The sequence below is a fragment of the Procambarus clarkii genome, chromosome 88 (assembly GCF_040958095.1).
Source record: "Procambarus clarkii isolate CNS0578487 chromosome 88, FALCON_Pclarkii_2.0, whole genome shotgun sequence".
NCBI classification, from domain to species: domain Eukaryota; kingdom Metazoa; phylum Arthropoda; class Malacostraca; order Decapoda; family Cambaridae; genus Procambarus; species Procambarus clarkii.
In genome coordinates, this window is record NC_091237.1 from 11,460,333 (window position 1) to 11,476,250 (window position 15,918).

At 39.9% G+C, this 15,918-nt stretch overlaps 1 protein-coding gene across 4 annotated transcripts in view; it reads right to left on the bottom strand.

Annotated features, from left to right (window-relative positions):
• The window catches only part of LOC123745884 (WW domain-containing adapter protein with coiled-coil wacky), a 96,011-nt gene that overhangs the window by 39,883 nt on the left and 40,210 nt on the right, over positions 1-15,918 (bottom strand). For 3 of the 4 annotated variants that reach the window (XR_011225695.1, XM_045726987.2, XM_045726988.2), the window contains exons 7-8: positions 13,871-14,014; positions 12,054-12,671 (exon numbers count right to left, since the gene is read on the bottom strand). Coding sequence is in view for 3 of the 4 variants with exons in the window: in XM_045726987.2 (XP_045582943.1) it covers positions 12,054-12,671; positions 13,871-14,014 (762 nt within the window). In the remaining variant the exon portion in view is untranslated. Of the gene's footprint in view, positions 1-7,032; positions 7,069-12,053; positions 12,672-13,870; positions 14,015-15,918 lie in introns of all 4 variants that reach the window. The other variant, XM_045726986.2, reaches the window with a different exon arrangement.

Consider the following 15,918-nt stretch of genomic DNA (forward strand, 5'->3'; position numbering starts at 1 on the left):
TAAGGATCTAACACATGGGTCTGATGCAAATGATACAGCACTGATGAGGACAATACAGTGAGTGTATCCAGGTGTAGCTAAGCGCCACTCACGTTCACTTGTGTTATCTCCAATTTTTATACATATATGAATCGTTTTTTGGGTTCAGGGATGATGCATCTGATACAAGTAGAATAGATGAACAGTGTTAGCGGCTTCCATGGTGGTGTTTCTATAGATATTTTCAGGAATAGCTGAATCACTTCCAGAATGACCAAATCTCTTCCAGAATACCTTACAAAGCAATCTTTTCAAAACTACAGTACCTTACAAATTTATCTTTTCCTATAATCTTTAATGGTTACCTTACACTTCACAAGCTTGGCTACATAACACCTACAGGTACTAAAGCCAAGGGTGTACGTGAGTGCGTTACTTGCAAGCACACAGAACAAAGAAACAGGAAGCGAAAATCTGTTTGTACCCGGTGCATCGAGAACAAAGTCGTGCTGTGTATCATGGACTGTGTATCTTTGATTATCACACTTCTGAAGTACTGAGTGTGTAATACAGTGTGTAACTGTATAAATAATGTAGTGTGTGAAGCTGTACATATTGTAACTTCAGTGAATTTTGAACAAGTAATATTGCAACAGAAAACATTTATTGTGAACACATTACTGACTATCACAGTCCCATGGAACAATATGAATGTTCTAATGTATAAATATTGTAAAGGACATATATATGCATCAGATACGATATAAAAAAATCATTATAAAGCATTGGAAATACAGTACATATAAATATTATTTGCAAATATATTTGTGGCAACTTGCAAGGCTTGAACTTTCCCGTACTCTCTCCTCTCTCTCGGAGAGGCAGAGAGGCACGACTGTACTGTATCTGGAAGCTTCATGCACGGGCGACCAGCCCGTGCATGACATCACACATGACTTTGTCCACGTCCCAAAGCCAAAGTAAGTGGAATTTGATATAATTTTTTTTTTACAGATACAGTACATGTTCAGGTCAGGGAATGAAATTATTTTACATAGAGAATTTTTTTTTTTTTTTTGACACACTTGATTTTCGGCACACAGGGGGGAATTTCACAGCACATCACAGAGGTTAAAAATCCTTGCCAGAGGCACACTGAAGACTTGCACCGCCTCTTTTTAGTATCCAGTGACACATTGTCTTGTCCAGCGGATTTAATTTTACCCAGTGTTGTTAGCCGTTTCATTACCTCCTCTGCTGTCACCTTTATATCTGATAGTCTCTCATCTAAGGTCATTCGTCTAACAATGGGAGCAGCTCAGGCTTGGTTGTGTACACTCAGTGGAAAGTGGCTTTCAATACCTAGCAGATTTCCTAGTCACTTTCTGTATACGCCCCTCCTGTTTTCCATAGTCGTTCCCCGACATTTTCCTTCTTATATGACTAAGTAGTAATTTAGGTTGCTTTTTCACTTTGATCACAATATAACTCATTTCTTTTCAATACTCTCCTTATATTAATGTATTAATTTCTAGTTCTGCTGCATTTATTCATGTTGTCCTCTGCATTTTCTCCACTCCCTCCTGCTTCTCACTTTTGCTTCCAAACACCGTATTAAACCATGGGTTATATTCCCTCCTACTTTTTTTTTTTAATTACAGTTGGAATAAAACTCTCTTCAGCCTCCTTGCATTTCCCCTTGCCTAAGGTCCTTCATATCTTGTATTGTTTTCCTCTTCCTCCAACTGCACTTCTCCCAGATATTCCCTTATCCTCTGGTAATCCCCCTTTCCTATAGACCTTTGCCAGACCTCTTGTCCTGTGGTCACAATTTTAAGCTTGATCATGTAGTCAAAGATTAGGACACAATGATTACTGGCTCCTAGTGGTACATAATGTTCCAAATTCGCAATGTCTTCCTAGTTCTTTGTGAAAATCAGGCTCACTGTATCCCTTCCTCTCTCTCCTTTGAGTCTTCCTTCACATGTTGTGTTAGGAAATTCCAGACTATAACTTCCACTAATTTTGCTCCCCACGTTTCTTCCCAATATGGGGATTTCTTGATATCCAATCGATCTCCATGATTTAAGCCTCCCATGACCAGCAGTTTTGCTCTCATTCTGTGAGCTATTGTTGCTCCCCTCTGCTGTTCATCTACACATGCCTTGTTGTTATCAAATTACTGTCTAAGCCTTCTGCTGTTTGGTGGGGGATTGTAGATTATATCAAGATCACAATCCTCTTTCCATCTGTTATCAGAGTCCCAAGTATGGAGTTTGTCTATACTTGTTCAATAGTCCCTCAATTTTCTAGTTCCTCAAACTCACATTCCTGCTTTATTAGCAGTGCCACTCCCTTTCCCTGTCTCTGTCCTTCCTTTCTTTATCACTTGGTATCCCCCTGGAAAGATTGCATCTGGGATCATATTATTTATTTTAGTTTCCACTATTGCAATTATGTCAGGAAACTTTCAAACCTCCTCTCTCTCTACACCCACATCCTCTTCCAGAATTTCACCTACCCATCCTTTCCAAATCCTTTGGACATCCAAGTCAATCTGCTCCACTAACCCTTTCTTTTATTTCCTTTACTTTATTGGATAACCCATCAGCATTGGTGTACCAAACCTTGAAACTCTTATATATTGTCATCCACACTTTCATGGAAATAAACATTTCATTCACCTAGGCTCTAGGAGACTCAAACCATGGACACCACACTTGTGAGGTTGAAGCTCTATCGACCAAGGCATTTCGGGCGACCGCGCGGCAACACTGAAATGTTTATACTCTTTTCGGTCTGCTGACCTTAATTTTCCATGTATGTATTTAATTTTGGTATCAATTTGTTTATAAGAGAATGCTCTAGAGGAATATATATATATAAAATTTCACCAAAGCCAACGTGAGACCCGCACCAAATAAAAAACTATGGCGATCGTTAGCTGTGAGCACCAAACAGCGATGAAATGTTTATACTCTTTTCAGGTTTGTCAACCCCAGAATTGTTCTACGTCGTTAATTTTGGTATCACTGTGATCGCAATAAAATTCTGTACACAGACATGTGAATATAAAGTACAAAACATGGGCGCCCCCCCCTCTAGCAAGACCGTGGGAAATTGCCCAAGGGTTACCCGCTACCGCACGCCCAACTGCACATCAGCTACACCCCTACTGAAAAGTTTATACTCTTTTCATGTTTTTGACCGTAATTTTTGATGTAGGCGTTTCATTTTGGTATCAATGTGTTCCCAATGAAATGTTCTAGAGGAACATACGTATAACATGTCGCCAAAGCTAACGTGATGCCGGCACCAAATAAAAAACTAAGTCATTTGTTAGCTGTGTACGCCAAACAGCGCAAACACGTTGCTACTCTTTTTCGGGTTTATCAAGTCCAAACTTGTTCGACATCGTTTTTTTTTTATATCACTGTGATTGCAATAAAATTTCCTACACAGACATATACATAATACAACATGGGGATGCATAACCCGCAACGATCCCTAAAGTCGCTGAAGCCTTACCCGCTAGAGCACACTCATTGCTACACTCACTACACCCAATACACCAGACAAACACATGCAGTTTGCTAACAGACGTTTTTGTGCAACATTGTTCATTGTGATATCAAATTATTCGTAATAAAATGCTCTAAATAGAAAGACAAATATAAGCAATAACAACCGCAATATATACAAGCAATACCAATAACAAAGTATAAAGACTAAAGTTGGCAAAGTTACCCGTGAGCGCGCAAAATCAGTAAAATGTATATACTCGTTTCAGTTTTCTCGTGCTACATTGTTCCTTTTGGTATCATTGTGTTCGCAATAGAATTCTCTATTAGGGGTATATGCATACAAGGTCTAAAAGCCCGGAGTGGCTCTCCACAGCAAAGCCTAAAGTCGGCCAAGTTACCAGTGAACGCGCAAAATCAGTAAAATGTAAATACTGTACTCGTTTGTTTTCTCACCTTATTTCTCGTGCTACATCGTTCATTTTGGTATCATTGTGTTCGCAATAGAATTCTCTATGGGAGTATATGCATATAAGATCTAAAAGCCTAGAATGAGTCCCACAGCAAAGCCTAAAGTCGGCCAAGTTACTTGTTAACGAGCACCAATTGGCACACCTGCAGACTAATTTATACTCGTTCAGTTTGATAACAAATTTTCGTGCTACGTCTTTCATTTTGGTATCAAATTGTGCGCAATCTAAAGGCGCTCATTTTGAAACCGCCTAGAAGTTGATCGGATGACAATTTAGTTTTTTACAAATATTTTAGTTTATGTCGCACGAGATAGTCATCGGATTACATTCAGGAGAAAAACTTATGACGATAATAGGAGGACTCGGAATGCGATAGTGTTAAATTAATAAGGAAATATCCAAGAAGCAACATCCTGCTGCCAAACTGGAATTTTTGACATTCCCTGACTACTACTGAAGCTCAGAGAAATTAGTTATCTAATTCTAATAGTGTTTGAGACTCCTAGAGCCCAATTGAATGGAATGTTTATTTCTAAGGAAGTGTGGATGACAATTTATATGACGTTGGCATGGATCCCTAATGCCTCTGAGCTTCAGTAGTAGTCAGGGAATGTCAAAAATTCAAGTTTGGCAGCAGGATGCTGCTTCTGGAAACTTTCCTTATTAAGACTACTCAATAGCTCGGTCGATAGACCTCACATGCGTGGGGTTCGTAGTTCGAGTCTATTTGAAACTCTTCTTGGACAGTTACCAGAATTCATATAGCTCATCTGCCTACACATCTCCCTTGGTGTATATCCAAGTGAGAGATGGGTGCAGTCTTTATCTCCAATAAATGGCTGTGAGGAGGGAAGTTCCCAGAAATAAGGAGGGGAGGATGAGAGGCAGAGGGGCTCTGGGGGGGGGGGGATGGTATCTGGGTGGTTCTGGAGGCAGATGAGGTCTGGGCAGCTGGGGGGGAGGGGGGGTCTGAAGAGCATAGGGAAGCTGAGAATCATTAGTGGATTCTGAATCAGAATAAGAGGTTGAGAAGTAGAGGGGGGGGGGGGGGGGCATTGGGAAGTATGGAGCATGGGGCTATGAGGGAAAGAGATGTTGTACTAATTAGAGGGTGAAGAGGGGCAGGGAAGGAATCAGGGGTAAGTGTGGGGTTTGGGGAAGAAGGGGGCTGAACATGGGAGTGGGGCAAGAGAAAGGGCTTTGAGGGCAGTGAAGAGGTTGGGGGGGGGGGGGGGCACGGTGAGAGTTTGGGGGCAGACGGACATTGAAGGGTGGGATGGAGCAGAGGGAGTTGTTGGGGCAGGAGGAGGCAGGAGAAATGGGAGGTTTGATTTGGGGAGGAGTGTTGGGGTAAGGGTGGGTCAGGTCATGGAGGTGTGCTGGTTGGTTTCCCTTGGGTTCTTGCTGTTTTTCTTCTTTGGTCATGTATCTATCAATAAACACATTGTAATAGCCTTTGCTGCTGCTTAGTAAATCTTTGTGCTTCAATATGTAATCCAGTACCTCTTCATTAGAAACCTGCACCAGAACCGGTCTACTTCTGGTACCATTACAAGGCCCAATTCAGTGGCTGAGTTCAATCTTGTTTCCTTCCATCTCAGCATTAATACACCTCAATATTTCACCTACTTCAAACTTTTAAAATTGTATACTTTCATGCTTTGATGTTGTCTTTCCTTCACATAATCCATGGATGATAATTCACTGCCTCCTCTGCAATCCACTTTCATGCTGGTTCTTACCCCACATTGTTGCAGCCTATACTGAATATATAATTTATCTGTTTTTAGTTTTATCTTCTGCATTGTCCCATATTAGAGTAATGTTCTGAAGTGGTTCCTCCAAATACCACAGTCTACCCTCTCTGTCTTGCTCCCATTTGGGGCATACCCCTCGCATACTCCCTAATCCATCCCCCACTAATCCGTTCTTCCGTATTCACTTCTGAGTGTTGCATCTCGCACCTAACTCCTTAGCAAGCCTGGAACATGTGACTTCCCACTCTTCCCTCATCTTCCTGATTTCTAGCTGAATAGTCTTCGAGCACCTGTTTTTGTCTCAATCTCATCCTGTATTTGTTGAAATCTCTCTCTTAATTTCCAGGATCAAATCCTCCATCCAATTGCTCCTCTCAACACACTTCCCTATCACCGGTCGTTGCCGGTGCAGTCGTCGTGGGGTCAATTCCCACTAGTCTACTGCACAATGTGGTACAACACTTACTTTCAGGTACACTTTCTGCTTTTTTTCTTCACTTTATTATGGTTTCTGTCAGTTTAACAGATATTCATTCACTCGTACACTTTTCCCTGCAATATACTGTTTATCCTTCCCAAATTATTAGAAAACACCGGAGGTCCCCAGCTCACAACCCTCCACTATGGCCACGACGATGACGACAACGATGACAACTCTATGCATGTGTTCATATTTAGGTTGAAAAAGCAATGATGAATGTTGAAATGTTAATAAAAATGTTTATACAGTATTCAGTACTTTCATGCAATTTCATTTCTGAATATTATGATACTAAAGTTATAATAATAATGCTAAAACTGAGAAAACATTAAGAGTATAAACATTTTGGGTGTTGCTGAATGGGACCGAGATGCCTGGAACACTTACTGTCGGGAACATGCCGACGGGTCAGACTGTTAAGTGTTAACTTAGAGCTAACCGCACAATATGTAAATGTATTACAGAGTTTGGCTACTGCAGGCACTAATGTCAGGTCACCTACCAAGCTCACTCAATCTACTTCTCATAATTGCCTTAAACAAATGTAATCTATCCTCTTAAAATACAAAACTCTTAGTTTTAATCCTTAATTTAGCCATGCAATTTCACAATTCATGATCCCTGTAACCTTATTTGTTTCCTACTTCAACATTATCTAGATTTTTTTATTTTTTTTTTTATTTTTAAGACTATGTCTACAATATTTTTTTCCATGTAGGTTCAGTAACAAATTGCTTAAGGGTCATAACCGAGATAATTCTTAAAAGTAACACTGAAAAATCTCAAGATTCATTTAAAATTTTATTGAAAGACGATCTTACTGTCTATGTAACGTTGATGGAGTTTCAGCCAGTTCACTTGAAAATGAAAAGAAAACAATTATTAAAAAAAACGTTTATCACTCACACTGTACATAAATATTTTAACCTTAAGTACTTTGATTTGTATTACTTTACAATCAAGACATTACTTTAGAGTTTAAGGGGGTCTGATTAATATCATTTTTCATGGGCAATAATGAATTTGAATTCTAGTAAGATTTTTACTACTTAACTCTGTAGTAAAGTGTTTTTTTTTTAATTGCCGAAGATCCACTCCATACTGTTATTTGAACGTACATGTTTACTGTCTTAAAAGTTACTAATCCAATACAGTACTGTATATTTACTCTTTACAGACTGTAGTTCCAAAACCTGATTATCCCCAAATGACTAAACTGTTCTAAGTATGACACACATATACATGCCTGGTAAAGCTGCAGATGATGACCTAATAAACATACAAATGCATTTTCAAATATTTCCATAATTATAGAAACAAAATTTGAAATGAACTTTCCAGTTGGCATATGCTAAAAAAACTTTCAATTTAAAAAATTATTCATAATTATTATTCTTACATTAATTAATATACAGCAAAATAATTTGTATATAATAGCATCATGTTTTGAGTAAGGTAAAACTTAAATAAATTATTTTTTGTAATTGTGAGGTGGGAAGTGCCCCAGAATAAGGAGTGGGATGTGCCCCGGAATAAGGAGTGGGATGAGAGGCAGACAGGCTCTGAGCCCCCCTCAGGAAATCTGGGGACAGATGGGATCTGGGCAACTAGGTGGGTCTGGGAGGCAGATGGGGTCTGGGCAGCTAAGGGATGGGGGGGGGGGGTCTTAAGAGCATAGTAGGTCAGAGAGGCATAGGGAAGCTGAAATTCTGAATCAGAGTAAGAGGTTGAGAAGTAGAGGGGGAGAGCATTAGGGGACCTCCCCCTCTACTGGGATGGGGGTGGGATGGGGGCAGGGGGAAGTACGGAGCATGGGGCTATGAGGGAAAGAGAGGTTGTACTAGTTAGGGGGTAAGAATCAGGGTTAAGTGTGGGGTTTGGGGAAGAAGGGGGGCTGAAGATGGGAGTGGGGCAAGAGAAAAGGCTTTGAGGGCAGTGAAGAGGTGACGGGGGGACGGGGGTTGCAAGGTGAGGGTTTGGGGGCATTGAAGGGTGGGATGAGGCAGAGGGGGAGGAAGAGATTAACATTCTGAAATTGAACCAAACCACACTGAAATTAACATTCCAGATTTCACCATGAACCCCTTTTTTTTAATAGATGAATGATATTATAGGGGCAGATATGGTGGGCATATTTAATCTGTCTAGAGCAGTGGTTCCCAAATTCTTTACGGTCACAACCCCCTTTTTCATAGTGTACTTAATGTCCCCCTGCACCCACTATTAAACATTTTTGTAGCATCCTGTGAGCTCACTCCACTAGCTGGTTATTCCCCCCCCCCACGACCTTTTGGTATCATAACCTGTACACTGCTTCAACTTATGGCCCTCTATATATTGAAAAGATGCCCCCCCCCCCCAGTTTGGGAACCAGTGATCTAGAAGGATCTATATTTTGATATCAAAATAATGGAGGGTGCACTCTACATACATTTATATACAGTGCACCCATTTTTGGGGGTGCACTATAGGCCATAGTATCCACACCTATGGCCGATGTGAAAGCATAGTTGTAGGCTTCAAAGAACAAAGTTTTCAGTGGTTCAAATATTTTGGGTTACAGGGATTACCATTTATTGAACTAGATATGCTGATGAAAAATTTTTGCTTGAGCAGGCAGGCCTCATTCTATCGAGATTCCACTATTCTTATATCAGGTAGTGATTCACTAGTGGAGGTCTTCGTTAGCTATCAAATCAAAATCAAGACTGATGGAAATTTAGCAGCTACCAAGTTTAAAGGCTGACAAAATATTACTGTACTGTAAATGTTATGGAAATATATGAATGATTATTTAAATTAAGATTTCTATAATTTTTCCTTTCTCTCCTTGTGAGTGTCTTCCAAAACACAGGTAGTATGAAACATATTCAAGTCCCAAGCATTAAAAATGTAGACAATCTTAAAGACCTACTAGGTGCAAACTTTTGAATATTCAATGCACAGTGAATAAACAGCTTATATCCAAGGTAAAAGTATTTACACAGTTCTGTGGTGGCATGCAGTGCTTGCTTCTTTGGCGACTATAAAGAATAAGATTATATTTTTTCAAGTCCAGTCTCCTAGCTATCTTTACAGTGTGCATTTGTAAATCTCTTGATGTTCATGTTGTCAGATGTTTGCTTTTGAAGTTGTAAATTGAAGTGACATCCACACCTCCATTCAATGCCCTATACTTTTTTGTTGACCACCCATAATGAGCAGGAATAATTCTGTTTCTATGAATCAGAAACCTCATTTGCAACAATGAGATACAAATACCAAATCACCACCAATTATACAAATCACCACCAATGTCCTCTTGTTCTCTTATCTCTCACTTTACACATACTGTCTTTATTCAGCATGCTAATTCCTGTCGGTATCTAATAAATATGTTTTGACCATATTTCCTCTACTCCTGGGTTGGGAGGCTGTGTGTTTTCTGCCCACATAATTCAGGTTTAGCATTAGCTTTGTTCCAAACCTCAGAGCACTTTTAAGTCTTTGTGCGTTCAATTCTGGTGCTGCATTTTCCAGTACAGTATGATCCTTTTATCTATACCAGAAGATATCTAGAGCCAAAACTCAGTTAATTGAAGAAAGGGCATTCAAGAGAGACCAAGTTATAACAGGGCCATTTGCAATAATAATAGGTTTCTGTTACATCTTTCTTGAGTTAGTTCCTGGCTATTTCAAAACACAAAATCCTACAAGACTATATTTGGATTTAACTTGATGAAAAGCATTACTGTAGTTAATAAGCCGACAATTAGCCCAACTGCAGTACTTTTATCTCAAATGATTGTAGTGGAAAATGTTTCGGTACTGAAGAATGGTTCACTTTACAAAGTAGACAGTGTAGTGGAAGTTGCTGACCTGAAGAATGTGCAGAACATTTACTGCCAGAACCTATTAAATAACACCTCTTAATTATTGGGATTGCTTAAAATCCCTAAAACTGTACTTGTTGGAGTACAGTTGTTGGCTACAGAGGTACATCAGAATATACATCTGGAAAATATTAGTGTAACCGGTTCCAAATCTGTACACTAAAATAATTCTAAAAGAACAGAAGGTATGGTACAATGTGCAAAAAGAGTTACATTGAAAAGCATGGAGTGAAACTAAGGATCAAAGGCCCATGACTCTTCAACTTGCAATGACATTACAACTCCTCTTCATGACCCCTTGCAATATAAGGGGCAAAAATCAGCCAACTTCTTTTGGTGTTCAAAAGGGCACTTGAATCACATGTCAAACCACATGTGTGTGATGATGTCCGACAGCCTGGTTTACTAGACCATTAACCAGGAGGCCTGGTCCAAGATCACGCAGTGGGGATGTTGATCCTTCCAACCACGTCAATTTAAAATTAAAGTATCAGGGAATGGTCTGAGCATAAGCTCAAATTTCTCTCATTCTTACGCCTTTCCTATGAGGCTAAATCCAAGAGCATTTCAAGCATCTTGTTGATTTTAGAATAAATAATCCAAAGCATCAATTTGCATTTTTTCAATACCGTATTTCCCAGCTATATATCATTAGGGATTCCTGTAGGTACAGTATACTGTCTACTTTGCTTTTCAAGTATTAAAAGGTTCAATAACAAATCCTTTAATTGTCTTTATTATTTGTTACAAGATACCTGAGGTTCATTCATTGTTTTATTTCTAGTATAGATTTACTTGCAATGTCTTCAGCCTATTTAAGATACTCATATCACTTTCATCTGCCACATTCAAGGAATTTACTAATTTGTGTTCAATTTATAATATTTAAATAGGTTTTCTTCAGCTGATGCAAGTTCATGCATTACAACATATCCAATAACACACAAGTACAAAGGAAACTATGGAAGACCAACTGGCCCATGCGAGGTAACCTTCTGTTTATATCCAATATAATCTTTTCACATAAATGTTTAAAATTCGCTAGAAACCATTCAGCAGTCCCACATTTATTATTCATTTTACCAAACCAAAGAGCTCAATGACGGCATGTAATGCATCGTATATTATAGTTTTATAAACATTTTGGACGTATGCAGTGTCTTTGTTATTATATAATTAAATTTACTGTATTCATAGAAACTTACATCTACAGTACTGAACAAATCAAATAAGCACTTTTTGTGAAAAATACTACGTAAGTAGTCCAGTTCCGAGACTCATGCACAGGCATCCTATTTGCAAATACAACAGACATTCCACTGTGAAACCATATAATGTAATGATGTACTGTATTCTCAAATTCCAGAGAAATGTCTCCAATTGTAATTAAACGTTCAGGATTTTGTTAATGATTTCAAGCAGTCGGCAAAAGGTGACCCCAGAATGTGGATTAACAGGTGTAGCAAGTAAAAATGTTAAACTGCAGTCTAAATATACTAATTATATGGCCATGTTTCTTGTATCTTCTCCAGGCTCTCCACCTATCACTCAATTCTAAAAATACTACCTACACAATCTGGACATAATTCAATCATATTCTCAGGATAAAATGTAAGTGATTGGTGTTAATTTGTGATAAAACTTAAAATACATCAGAAGATATATCTGACAAATGAGGCCTTGGGCCCTATGTGTGACAATTTCACTAAGTTTTTCCCAATTTATTCAAAAATTAAGTGTTCAGTCAGTTTCAAGATTTCTCTCTACTCTTTCAGCCTAGACTGAGACCAGGTATTTTTGTTAACTGTATGATCAGACAGTTCATTCGTGGTTAGTGACCAACTTTCTTTATCAATTTGATTAAATTTAAGTTACAAACAACACTGTTGCACATTTACATTACATGTTTATATAACATATTAATCATAGTATAAAATGATGAGGAAAAGAAAAAGAGGTACTTGACTCACCTTTTCTAATATCGATGCCGTCTTGGTTCTCCGAATGTGTTGGTGTTGGGGGACCTCCACCTATATTATTACTACTTGCAGATATTGTTAGTGGTTCTAATTGTGATTTCACTACTAGTCCTTCCCCATCATGAGAATGAGAGTTGTTAGAGTTGACAGTCTTTGCTGTATCCAAGTCTATTCCACTCTTGCTCAATGAATTTGAGAGCGTCACGAGGCGGGGATGGAGACTTAAGAGTTGCGGCACTGCCATGGATGTGGAACCACCCAAGGCGGGGATGCAGCTTGCTAATGAGGTGGTGGTTGTGGTATTGGTAGCTGAGGTGGATGACAACGCACTACTACATAACGGGGGAAGGGACGAAGGTAAGGAGGTGGGCATGTGCCCTAAACTTGTCCCAAGCTTAGGTCTTAAACTACTTTGCAAGTGTGTGGTTGTTGTGCCCGCATGGGTGGACGTAACTGTCGTGCCTGATGACGATGCCAGACCTGAAGGCGCTAACGACACATTTGCCCCACCAACATCATGGCTATTCTCTCCGCTGCTCCTGGTGTGATGATGTTCTGAAGTTGGAGTACTATCACCAGAAGAAATCTCCATATCTGCTGCACCAACCTCTGCAAAAATCATGATATGTTTCATGAAATGAAGATTACCACTAAATAGAAACAAGATTTCTTTGTGTGGAAATGTATGACTTATTGAGACAACAACAATTCAGAAATCATGTCATACTAATTTTTTATAACACTCATCCCTTCTCTGTTTTGCAAGCACCTCAACTTGTCTACCTAAAAGACATTGGTTTTCATGATCTCTATATGACAATATTGCAAACCATTCGATTTAGTAAATGCATCGAGATTCCTTCCCAAGACTAATGTAACTGCCCCAAGCCTATATTACCATTGCATTGGTCACTATTTAAAGAGATGCCCATACATCTACTAGATATCCTTATCTACTTCTTCCACTTGTCTTTTCCCTTTTCAATTAATTTTTTAAATCTTCTGCCATTACCCACCAATACTAAACATTGTGCTATGCTAAACAAACTTTTAAATGTTATCACAGCTGCAAACTATCACCAAGCCACATATACATTCTATTCACATAGATGTGTTTTAAAATTCTGATTTTCCACATAAAACCTCATAAAAAATAACAAACCTGCACCTGACATGCTAATCCAATTCTTAGCTTTTTCCTGTTTGCATCCCTTCCAGACCTCCAAGCTATGCTCATACTGCTCCCCCCAAAAAAGATGAAATTCAAGGGAACCAATAGTACTGTAAATCCACCACGATTTTTATTTGTGTGTCTCTACCCTAAGATGAGCCACATTCAATTGCAGCATCCTCGCTACCTTAAGCCAATATCAAATCCCCGGTTAAGAACCCCCATACTAGATTACAGTATTACTACTGTATTTAACAAATATCTACTACACTTCAACTTCCTTACATTATCTTTTCACGAATGCTCAATGAAAACAATAAAACTACTCCCCTTCTGCCCCCCTCTTTAAATAATTTTATGAAGAAAGATGCACAAAGTTACTAAAAAAGTTTTCCCTGGGCAGCGAGCTGTGAAGGATGAGGCCACAACAATCACTTTTCCCCATGCTGTGTGTGTTGATAATGGGAAAAAGTTACAAAAAGTTAACAAAATGGGTCATATTTGAACCAAAACCAAATAAAAATTTAAAAATTTAACTGCAATATACTCAGCACTATTATAACTGTTGACAATTTTGATTTTACTTTTAAGAGAAACAAAACCTACATGGAATTTTGTTTAGATAACTAATAAATACCTTGGCCATATTTTCTAGAATCTCTTCTATCGTACATGTCATCATTTCGATACATTTCTCTCCTATCTCGATCATTTCTCTCCCGCTCACCGTCCCTGATGTCCCGTCCTTCCCGATAACTCTCTCCCATATTGGAATGTTTATCTGAAAAAAGAACATTGGGAAAAGTTTAACAACAATAAATTGCGCGACAAAGATCATTATTCTGTAATTGGGAAATTAAATTAAACAGTGGAATAAAGATGTTATTTGTAGACAAGATCTTTTACACTTCAACAGGTTAAAAAGATTAAAAAATTAACAGTGCTAACTGAAAAGAGTAAGATGAACAATGACTTTAAGAAGTTCTTTATTAAGGTCCAGAGAAGATTCTCATGCAAGCGAGCACATAAAAATTTCTTTGAATCAAGTAATCCGTATAGTGTAAAGCAGTTAACATTATTCATGCATTTGCTGGTATTTTGCAATGAGGTGTCCTCCATATATCCAGTACACCATTTATGACTAACCAGCAGCACAGGCACTGCAGATTTCTATACATATTCACATCCTATTACAGCACGATTTAAGCTATTATAGGCCCTCCCTGCACAGTACCATGCAACCCATTATAGGCACTCCCTGCACAGTACCATGCAACCCATTATAGGCACTCCCTGCACAGTACCATGCAACCCATTATAGGCACTCCCTGCACAGTACCATGCAACCCATCATAGGCACTCCCTGCACAGTACCATGCAACCCATCATAGGCCCTCCCTGCACAGTACCATGCAACCCATTATAGGCACTCCCTGCACAGTACCATGCAACCCATCATAGGCACTCCCTGCACAGTACCATGCAACCCATTATAGGCACTCCCTGCACAGTACCATGCAACCCATCATAGGCACTCCCTGCACAGTACCATGCAACCCATTATAGGCACTCCCTGCACAGTACCATGCAACCCATCATAGGCACTCCCTGCACAGTACCATGCAACCCATCATAGGCACTCCCTGCACAGTACCATGCAACCCATTATAGGCACTCCCTGCACAGTACCATGCAACCCATCATAGGCCCTCCCTGCACAGTACCATGCAACCCATTATAGGCACTCCCTGCACAGTACCATGCAACCCATCATAGGCACTCCCTGCACAGTACCATGCAACCCATTATAGGCACTCCCTGCACAGTACCATGCAACCCATCATAGGCACTCCCTGCACAGTACCATGCAACCCATTATAGGCACTCCCTGCACAGTACCATGCAACCCATCATAGGCACCTCCTGCACAGTACCATGCAACCCATCATAGGCCCTCCCTGCACAGTACCATGCAACCCATTATAGGCCCTCCCTGCACAGTACCATGCCACCCATTATAGGCACTCCCTGCACAGTACCATGCAACCTATCATAGACACTCCCTGCACATTACCATGCAACCCATTATAGGCACTCCCTGCACAGTACCATGCAACCCATCATAGGCCCTCCCTGCACAGTACCATGCCACCCATTATAGGCCCTCCCTGCACAGTACCATGCCACCCATTATAGGCCCTCCCTGCACAGTACCATGCTACCCATTATAGGCACTCTCTGCACAGTACCATGCAACATATCATAGGCACTCCCTGCACAGTACCATGCAGGCCATCATAGGCACCCCCTACATGGTACCATGCAACCCACCATAGGCACTCCCTGCACAGTACCATGGAACTTATTGTAGGCACTCTCTGCACAGTACCATGTAATCTATCAGACACTCCCTGCACAGTACCATGCAACATATCGTAGGCACTCCCTGCACAGTAACATGCAACCCATCATCGGCACCCCCTGCACAGTACCATACAACCTTCTATATGCGCAACTAGCGTAGTATCGTACAACCTTAGTACAGATCCATATAATGCCACAGGCATTGCTATGCTCGCAGAGATGCATACAACCTATCATATACACTCCTACTCCTAGCACAAAGCATCAGGTATCTTGAGGTTATCTTGAGATGATTTCGGCGCTTTAGTGTCCCCGCGGCCC